We start from the raw sequence: 10,465 nt of genomic DNA on the forward strand, positions 1-10,465 counted from the left end.
AAGACTTTTCTATGAAAACGCGTACCCAACTAGCTTAGCAGTAGCTCAAAAGCAATTTTCAGAAGCATCTTCCTCCTACATTTGGAGAGATTAAAAAAAGACAGTTTCCACATCCATCTCTAGAGGACAGTGACACTCTTCTAGGCTTAAAGCAACTCACAAGGACTATACTGACATTTTAGACAGTTTAAGTTAAAACAGCAACAATCTAAATATGCTTAGTTGGTGAACAATACCACTTTTCTCATTCACATCAAGAAAAACTTCAGGTGCAATACAGAGACTAACTTTCTGACATCTGATTCTACCAAAAAGTATTGGCAGAAAACAAAAAAGAGGAATATAGCCCTTTGCTTGTTAAAAATAGAGAAGTGAGTGGTGGTAAAGAGAGCTAGCAACCTGCCTTTCCTCAGCAGTCCTACTGATAAACAAGGGGACAAGCACAGGACAACTGGTTGTAGATGGTCGTGCAAAGACCTACTGCAGGTAGACAGAATCTGTTCTCGCTATTCGCATTGTCCACAACAACAACGATGAGAAGATAAGAAAAGAAAAGAGAATATTGTAGGCAGCAGTGGGTTTCCACAAGCAAATCCAGGTGATTCTGTCCTGGTAAGGTCTCACTGATACTTTTGCTTTAATTTAGGAGCACTCTTTTGAAGAGGTTAAGACTAAATCCTCTATCATCAGGTACTTACGTAGTCATCCTCATGCAGACCTTGCTTCTGAACAGAACTTTTCACCTCCAGGGAAAACTTCTCAAACTCAGGCTTCACAGTCCTCAGCAGAGTGACAGTTTGGAGGTATGAGTATGCCTTCTTGGCCTCAAGGTCATATTTGTCTCCTCTTCTCCAAGACCCATTTCCTAAGGGGTAAACAAGCACATTTCCAACTCCAAATTAGGTACTATTATAGGACTGCCTTCCTTTTTCCACCCAGAAGTCCCTTCTCCTGCACCTTGGGGGGATAGCAGAGTACAAGGGAGCACTGAACATGCTCCAAGACGTGCATGAAAATGCACAGGGAGGAATGTCTGGTAGGAAGTAAATGTGCAAACAGAAGGACAACTTTACTCCCATGCTGTACTTGCTTACTTTTAAGGGGTGGGAGGAAGACTAAGCACGAGGAGACACCCTGGAGAAACAAAAAACATGAACCGATCTTGAACACAGAGATATTTTAAGTTAGAGCAAGTGGGGAATAATTTGACCACAAAGTTTCTGTTACACATCAGTCCACCAGTGACACTCTTGGACAGTCAGAAAGGCACCAGTAAAGTCAGTGGAATGATCATCTCCCTGAATACAAGGCAGATGGTGCAGCTACTTCTCCCACAGCTCTCCCAGCACAGCCAAGAAGAAAACCATGTGTGCAGTGGCTGCCAGACCAGCCCTGCTCATAGTGGGAAACACATACTTGCAGAAAAAAAAACAAAAAAGATGGATCCTGTGCCTATGCTGTGTTTACATGTTTTGTGTCACAGCAAGGGAACTATTTAACTCGGACCACCAGTAAAGTAAACAGATTTTTAAAAAAGAAGATAACTATAGCTGATTGGTTGCTACTTAGCTGAGGAGTCTCCCTGCTTAACATGGCCTGACCTTAGCAGGTCCTGAGACCCTGATCCAAAGCGTCGTGAGATCAGTGGGAAGGTTCACATTGCCTTGGACCAGGTTTTGCACTATTTTATGTAAATGAAAAATGGAAAGAGGCCTGCAGGGAACAGTGGTAGCCCTAAGCAGTGTGCCTTTAACTGATTACAAATAATTAAAAGCTAAACAGTCATATTATTTTTTGAACAATAGCAACAAACCCCATCATGGCTAAATGAGCCAAGCCAGAGACTAACACTAAGCTCCCAAGGGCAACCTGAAAGCAACATGGGAGATGAGCGAGGATGTGGCTGCTTCCTGGGTTGAGGACCACGGTGTTCAGATCAAGAGAAGCAAGCAGTTTGGAGATGCTAATGGGAGATGGAGTCCAGGGCATCAAACCTGTGGTGCCCTTTGCACAGCACTACCAGCTGCATCACATGCCTGCAAAAGCAAATTCTTGGACAGAGCACCTCAGTGCCCCCAAAGCAGGTGAATAAAGAGTTCTATATGGGTAGTACGGACAAAATTAATACACTGTGCCCTTCCAGTACTCCAGCACTGCTGCCAGGATATTCTTTTCCCCCCTTTTTTTTCTTGACAATAAACGTAACTGGACAATTGATCTGCATGCTCAGAGAGCACAGGGAAGAAACAAGGACCTGCATTTCTCCAGATTACAAGACTTTCCTCCTCCTGCTGCTTTTGGCTCCGGAGTGGCTGGGGTCACTCCCAGCACAGGCCGGGTGGCACAGGACCACCTGAGCCCTGCTACCTCTCTTTTCCACCCCAGGAAAGCCTTATTTACCACAGCTCATCACCAGCTAGGACTGTAACCTTTATAAATACCAGGAATTTTGCAAATTCTTATTTTTTTTAAAGTAACTTCATTCTCCTAGGAAGAAGCTCTAGATACATCTACCTTTGTTTAGGGATTTTGTTTCTATACAAAGTTTAACTGTTCAAAATTACTCCTGCCAGGACCCTATTCATCTGACGTGGTGGAAACACTAAAAAGCAACTAATATCTGACCATCTGGTTCTGCCCTCAGAGGGAGCACTCTTCCCTTCAGCACCTGCACCCTGTCCTTATTACCACTTTTGAAAAGAAATGCACATCTGCAAGTATAAACTAATCTTACTAGCTCCCCCACAAGAGGGTACATGTCCTCCTGGAGCCTCAAAGCTGCAGAGACTCTGCCCCAGCTGGGTACCTGCATTTCAGAGGTGCAGTATTCAAGTAGCACAGCTAAAACCACTGAGATTACAGACCCCATCAAAAATGGTAGTGCTGGTACAATGTGAATAAGTTTCTGTCCTGGACATTGGACGAACTTATTTTTAAAAGTCTTGACACTGGGTGCAAGGAAGGTACACTTGCATAACAGTGTTCTTAGAATTATTTACATATTTAAATTCCTTCATGGATTATTTTGTGGGAAGTCATCTTGCCACAGTACTTATGTGCAATTATTGCAGCTTTGGCATTTAGTACGTCTGCTCCTCCGAAAAATGAAAAATATTCAGAACAAAGGGCAACAACAAACTGCAATATGGTCATCTGAACATAACGTCTTAGTGCCAATTTGCCAATCATACCCACTTTTTGTACCTTAAAAAAAAAAAGTACAAAATCTATTACCTCCAGGCACTGGGAACAAGGAATTTTGAGAGAATTTCTCCACATTTCTCCATTATGCTTGTATTCTACCTGTGATGACCACCTACAGAGAAGTCAACTTCTGAGGCACAATCATTTCACTCTTATGGGAAACACATCCACAAAGAAACAGAAAAATTGATTTAGAAGAACTATTACTTAGAAATGTCAGGAAATGTCACATTCTAACAACACTACATCACAAGACAGTTTTCATTAATCCCTTGGAAAAGTTAGAAGACTGGGCTACCTGTGATGCAAAGCAGGATGGTGCTGAGGCCCTTAGGGCTGCTGCCCCCACCCCCGCGTGGCACGGAGGTCCCACGGCAGGACGGCAGAGCGCTGCCCCGCAGACAGCTGAGGAAAGTGCCATCTGCTGGGGGCTGCACCACCTCACACCAGCCTCGATGCCGGGTCCCTCCTGGGGCAGGGCGCTGAGCCTGGGGATCGCAACACTGCCTCCTGCAACTACCGCTGCCTCCTAGCAAAGGCCACTCTGGAAAGCAAAACCATCCCAAAATGCAGCAGCCCATCTCCTGGAGCCACTGGTCTTACATGAGCATTCCCTGCTCAAGGAGAACTTCGGGTACCAACTGTCCTAGCCAGCATCAGAGCTTCCCAGGTAGTCACCCCGCACTCACTTCAGCCCAGACAAGGAAACCCTCAGTTGTAGGGGATGATTGATACGAGCCACTGCAGACACCTACAGATGAGGTGAAGTGCTGTCCCAGCATGCCCACTTCCTTCCAGAGGCTCCAAAGGGAGCCCAGCTCACACAGACATGTACCTATGGCCAGAAGGACTGTGTATGACACACTTCTACCCTGCCAGATGAAACGCACCAGTGGTGCAGCCGTAACGAGCCACTGCCAGCAGCCAGAGGGGTTATTTGATCAGTGGTTTCTAGTAAAATCCACCCTGCAAAGCTCCCAGGGTCTACAGAAGGGCCAAAACGTCAAAGTTTTGTGACTGCTGATGTGCATAGACATTCAGCTTCTTGCTCTGGTCCTGATTCAGGCTGCAATGTCAAATGGTTTTGCTTATGCCACAAGGGATGAAGTCCCTCCAAATTCAGCTCAAGAAAAAGAAAAACTTGAATAAAACCATCGGCTTTGATCTTGTTATATAACTTTATCTTTTAGTTACTTAAGTGATTTCCTTATTATGTGGCACAACCTGGCACTTATTTAGCTAACAAAGATGATACATGTAGCAGTGCGTGTACCTCTGTAGGTATCTGCATCTCTCAAACAGCTATATACCTCCACTATGGAGCTTTCCAACGAAATGAGCTGTTTACTGTGAACTGATTTCAGAGACGGAAGATGGATAACAAAGTTATGCAAAAGAATTTAATTCACAATTAACCTATTTATTAAACAAAACAGATACTTTTGCAAATTCAGTTAATCCTTTTGGTCAGCTTTTTGAGGCTTGAAGAAAAAGAAAAAAAAAAAACAAGTTTTCCTTCTTTCTCAAGTCTCACTTGGTTTTCAGTTCAAAATGAAGTTATTATTGTAGTGGATTAGTTAAGGCAGCCTGCAGGGGGGAAATTAATTTCTCTGCACCTGCAAAAGAGGCTGTTCCTTTCAAAAGCCACACGGTCACTTCAGCAAAATCTAGTTCCCAGGCCTGAAGTCATCGCAGCTTCAGAGATCTGATGTTAAAAATTCAGCAATCCTGTTGCTCTGGTGTTACTTTAAATGAGACAGCTGCAACAGCTGGGAGCAGGCTTAATCCCTGCCATGCACTGCCATAATAGCAAACTTAACTGAATACAAGTATATTTCAAAAAGCATATTTATTTGATTTACATCTTTTAGTCATGTTTGAATTTGAGAAATCTGATCCTTTTTACTCAGAGGTGGAATCAGCCCCTTTACCCCCCTACTCTAGTAAATCTGAACTGTACCATCCAGCGCTTTCCCTTCAAGAGCACAGTAATGATTATTTTTGCAGAGGCAGTTTGTGATCAAAAGTTGAAACAAATTTCATGTGTGAATCCCCCAGCAGAAAGATGAATTCTGGAGACAGAAGCCCTGCAGCTGCCCACGGGCCTGTTCTTGTCAGTGCCTCCTTCCAGTCACCTGCACAAGCCAGAGGTCACCAGGGAAACGAGAGTACTACCCCTGCCCTGAGATTTGGCAGTCAAAAGGCTGGGGATGCTGCAGTCCAAGCCTTCTAGAGCTGAACACACACACTGCAGCACGGGGTACCCACACCTGGCTGCTAAAACCAATGTCTCTGGTGCTGCTTCCCCTACAAGCCACTAAAATAAGTAATGCCTATAGTGCATTTGGCATCTTGTGACCCACCCAGTGGCAACTACAGCCAGGAGGTCCATTTTATTTCCTGCAATACCATAGCACAAGAGGAAGGTAACTGCGACGATGGGGAGAGGCAGTGGTATATACTGTGACTCAGTGCTCTGTATTTTGAGGCTTACAAGTCTAAAAATATTTACCAGGCTTACAGAAGACTTTGCAACATACTTGGGCTGGAAAAACATTACCATATGATGAGCTGTTGAAGAGTTCAATATTGAAGAAAGCATAGTCCCCGTTGGTCATTCCTTGCCGATGAGCAGCCAACATGATGTTCCTGATTGTGTCACCACTGGCACACATGATTACAACTGGTGGAAGAAAATGAAAAACATTGATAAGAAGCAGTTCAAGAGCTTCAGGGAACAGCCTGTTAAGTATGAATGCTGCCAGAGACAGTGACCCCAGCTGTCCTCTCAGTGTTGCAACAAACATGAAAACACAGATAGCAAACAAAGCTCAGCTCCCAAACAGCTAACGGAAGACAGGTACCAAAAACAGAGAGGCTTCCTTCTCCCCTGTGTCCTCTGAAAAGAATTAAATAGAGCCTCTGTGTGATCCAAGTTTTTCTACCCCTACATGTGGCAAGTTCTGACTTCAATTTTCTTTAGCTGCATATATTCACAGAGTCGACTGCAACCATAAACCTCTGCTGCTACTTCTAAGTGGCATAAGACAACCTGAAGATGAAGAATTAAGGTGATACAATGGCACTACCATTTTAATTTCTATTCCATTGACAAGCTTGGTTTAAGTTCATCTCGCCTACACCTCAGCTATCTAAAGTTTAGGTATCTGGACTAGAATTTGTTGCCTGTCTACAGTTAACAGGGAGCAGCATCTCTTGCAGCTGTCTGTGGACAATGTTTTGAATCTCTCTAGAAACTATACAATAAGCCTAGGCAAAGACCTTTGATGGGATATGATGTTCAGAAATGGGAAAAGCAAGTGCTGCTTTCTGAGCTTGAACAAGTGTGGTTACAAGATTAAATCCTACAGAGCCTCGTCTATCGCAGACGAAGAGCTAAGCAGGGGCTTTGCTCCTACACCGGGACCTAGAAGGGACACCATCATCCACACTAGGACACTGTGGCTGAGAGGTCTCTTCCACAACCTGTTGGGCAAGGGGTACTACTTCCATTGCTACTCCCTCCCTCTGCAAAGGGAAAGCAGAAACTCAGGAATGGGGAGGTACATCCCCCCCCAGTCCCGACTGAGCACAGTATCCTATACACTTTTATATAGGTTCACAAGATTATGGGTATGAAACTACTGACATCAGAGGGAGCGGCAAGATATTGTACCAGAGCATGCTTCAGGGCTATATCCTACAGCAAAGCTGTAAGAGATCCTGTTGGGACAATGATTTGAAACCAACTGCACGCCTGTTTCCAAGAACACCGTCACGCAAGGCAGGGCTCAAAAGCTACAATAATGTACGCAACTATTTTCACCCCAACAATAAAACTGAATCAAAACCACATTCAGCTTTTCTGGGTAGAATTGTTTGCTATTATAAGAAATGAAAATGCCAAACAAGCCAAATCTTTTTGCACACAATGAATCTTCCCCCATCACTTTTCTGGTTGGATGCCATCACAGGCACAAAACTCCAGATGCGCGGCTGGGCTGAGTCACGTTCGGTACATCCCCACGCTTCAGGAGAGCTATACCACGCATAGCTCTGCTCTACTGATTGTAGCACAGTAATATAATAATTTCCAGAACAGCAGAGCAAGACATATTTCATGACCATTGTGAAGTATATTAGCATGAAGGGAAAGAAGAGGGAAAACAAAAAATTTCTTACAATAAAGTTTGGTTAAAATCTGTTCCAGATGCACATCAGGAATGAATTTGTCTCACTGTTCCTAACTTCGGCATAGGTGAGAGATTTCCTTTTGAAACATTTTCTTGCTGCCCTCTCAACTGTCCCTTGAGTTTGCCTGTAGAATTCACATCTATCATAAAATCATAATCTGTTGATGGAATCAAAGAGATTCCCACAACACCAGCAAAAGACCTTGTGCAAAAGGAATAAAAAGAGCGAGGGCGAAAACCCTACTTTAAAATACATTAAACTGTATTTTGTAAGCCTCCAAAGGAATGTAAGGAAAGTAATATTAACTATTTGGATGTGGTTTTTAACCCAGCAGGAGCACAAAGGTTACATATTTCAAGATCTTGAAGCAAATAAACTATGGGCATATCGCTTGTGAATCTTCCAAAAATGTAAACTATGTGTATTTAATCTGCATCCATACCTTAACTTACTATTGTGTACATACAAACGTGTACGTGCAAACACATACAACATGTTCTCCCTCCAGTATAATACACACAGACCACAGTAATTCTAATACTAATATTCTGAATTTATTCACTAGGATCATTGACTCAGCCTACAAACACGCAAGAGTTTAATTCCAGCTACAGGAGTAAACGTTCCCTTTGCTACGTGCATCCCTTGGGCTACAAGCTTATGCAGAACACATTTAAGCACAGTCCTCTGGGTTTGGGACTATTATGGCAAACCTGAGCCTACAGCATCAAGTCTGCAGCACAGCTAATCAATTCTACAAGGGAGCATAGAATTAATTAAATTCATTAAAGATGAGTGGTTAACTTTTACCATCACGTTTTTCGTCATGTCTTTGCCGTGGCTGCAAGACTGGAGTCTTTTGTAGCTGGTTCCAGGGACTGGACAGGCAGCTGTTGGCAAACATGGGTGCATGGCTGGGTGTGCCCCTGCATACTGGAACCCTGAGAGCTCAGAGCAAACCCCCAGCCAGCAACACACTAGCCCATGGAGCCAGCCTCTGCCCCAGGTCCCCACAGCCCTGCAGGTAGGGCAGCTTCTTTCTTAGACACCCAAGTTTCAGGCAGGTATCCTTAATGTGCTTGAAAGCCCATTGCCTCCTGAATGGCTCAAGGAAACCTGACCATTCAGGTAGAACTACACCAGTAGCAATCTGTGGAAACAGCAAAGATGCAGGGTCAGAACCCAGGACAGTGTCATGGTAGATGTGACACAGGAGCCCTTAAAAACTGGTGAGAAAAGCAATCAACCAAAAACGTCTCCAAGAAAGTGCATCGGACAGTGCCTCATCACCCACAAGCCATGCTGCCCTGGTGGGGGGACCTCCAAGGAGTCCCCAAGAGAACTGAAGACCTCATCTGGTCAGCTAAGGCACGTGGTGCATCCTTCACATGATACCTGAATTTTAAAATACTGTATCAACCTAAAAGATGCTGTGAGCAGCAGGACTACCTCTCAGACCCAAAGGAACATGCTATGCAAGTCCTGCAGTCAGTCTTTTAAGTCAGAAAAGCACAAGTGGAAGGTGAAGGGCCCCACTTGCTGCATTTCGCAGTAGAGGCATGAGCCAGAGGACAAATGAAGAGATGAGACACGAGGCTGTGATCCCACAGGGCACAAGTTGGGGAAACGAGCAAGACAGAGGGCTGCTTTTGTTCAGTCATCCGCAGGTCACAGACCTATGCAAGACGAAAGATCTGAGCTCAGCAAAGCACTTAAGCCCCGGCTGAAACCAAGCCTCTCTTCCCTGACTTTCAGCATGGTCTGAAGAGCGGGGCTGTCTACAGCTATCAGTCACATTCCCAAAGCACACCCAGAGCTCCCTATAGCCAAGGGTGAGCACTCGTCTTTTCCTGCCGTAAGCACTCCGGTATGCTCTTAGCATCAAGAAAGACACACACACACACTAAAGTTACACTGATTAAAAGAGTAAAGCAAAGCATCTTTCTCCACACAACAGTTTCCTCCTTCTTTCTCTCCACTTCCCTGAATGGTACTTAGTTTGAACGCTCTATTTTAAGCACCTGCTTTGGTGAATAGAGACTTAATGCCACTAGAACTTTGTTATCCCACACATGCTCCTACATGGATTTCAGAGCAGTGAGCAGTACGAGCAGTGCAAGGCTGCTCCATCCACAAACTACAGCACCTTCACACCAGCTGCACCAGTCATGCATATCATCATCTTTACCAGTCCAACTTTGATGCTATTTTAACATTCTACAACCAGGGATGTAAAAATTGCACATAGCAATTTGTACATCTACACCTCTTTTGGGAAACAGCTAAGGACTTTTTTTAACTTGATTCTGCGGTCCACTCCTGGAATACAGCTTTTCTCTTTTTGCAATAACTTACTGGGGAAGCCTATGGCTAGCAAAAGCCTCGAAGAGAAAACACATTTTAGATAAGCCCATGTGCCCACACACTGCTCAGCAGGATCTCACTTTAAACCACATCTGACTAAAAATTTGCATGTCCCGAAGCACTTTGAGCGTTTACTATTTCATGATGCAAAGCCAGTTCATCCAGCCCGGGGGTGACTTTCCAAGATGTTTTACAAGCCATTTATCTCCACGGTGTTTTGCTAGCAGCTGGTGGCAACATCACTGCACATCCCCCAAAATGACTGCTCCCCCTAAACGCATTTATTTACGAGGTCCTTGACAGGACCCCCACGGCAAGGCACAGCAGGGTCAGGGGAAAACACCTTTGCTCAGACTTTGAACTTGCAATGAGTTACTGCAACAACTTCAGAGAGTAAGCACGGCTGCTCCCCAGATGCGGGTGATTCTGGGTGACCCAGACTGGCACTGGAAAGCTGATTTCTTACTGTGCCACAAAACCAAAACCTTCCTAGCGTGATTCCCAAGGGCAAGTCCCCAACCCCGCTCCGGGAGATACTTTTGCGGGCACAGCTTTTGCTCGGGGCAGCTGGTCCCCGTCCGTCGTGGGCTGCCTGGCCCAGGGGGCGCCGGCACAGCACCACACTCAGCTTCCCCACCGGCGGGGATGCGGTAGGACCCCCCAGCCCTTGAAGACCTTCCCTTCCCGGTGCTCCCACCGCCCC

At 45.0% G+C, this 10,465-nt stretch overlaps 1 protein-coding gene across 1 annotated transcript in view; it reads right to left on the reverse strand.

Annotated features, from left to right (window-relative positions):
• Positions 1–5,882, reverse strand: part of NPR3 (natriuretic peptide receptor 3) — a 33,790-nt gene extending 27,908 nt beyond the window's left edge. The window contains exons 1-2 of the mRNA XM_008948112.1: positions 5,765–5,882; positions 699–865 (exon numbers count right to left, since the gene is read on the reverse strand). Of these exons, the coding sequence (XP_008946360.1) occupies positions 699–865; positions 5,765–5,879 (282 nt within the window). The 5' untranslated portion in view covers positions 5,880–5,882. The remainder of the gene's footprint in view (positions 1–698; positions 866–5,764) is intronic.
• Between the last annotated feature and the right edge of the window lie 4,583 nt (positions 5,883–10,465).

Source organism: Merops nubicus, unplaced genomic scaffold, assembly GCF_000691845.1.
Source record: "Merops nubicus isolate BGI_N331 unplaced genomic scaffold, ASM69184v1 scaffold10099, whole genome shotgun sequence".
Classification (NCBI taxonomy): Eukaryota; Metazoa; Chordata; class Aves; order Coraciiformes; family Meropidae; genus Merops; species Merops nubicus.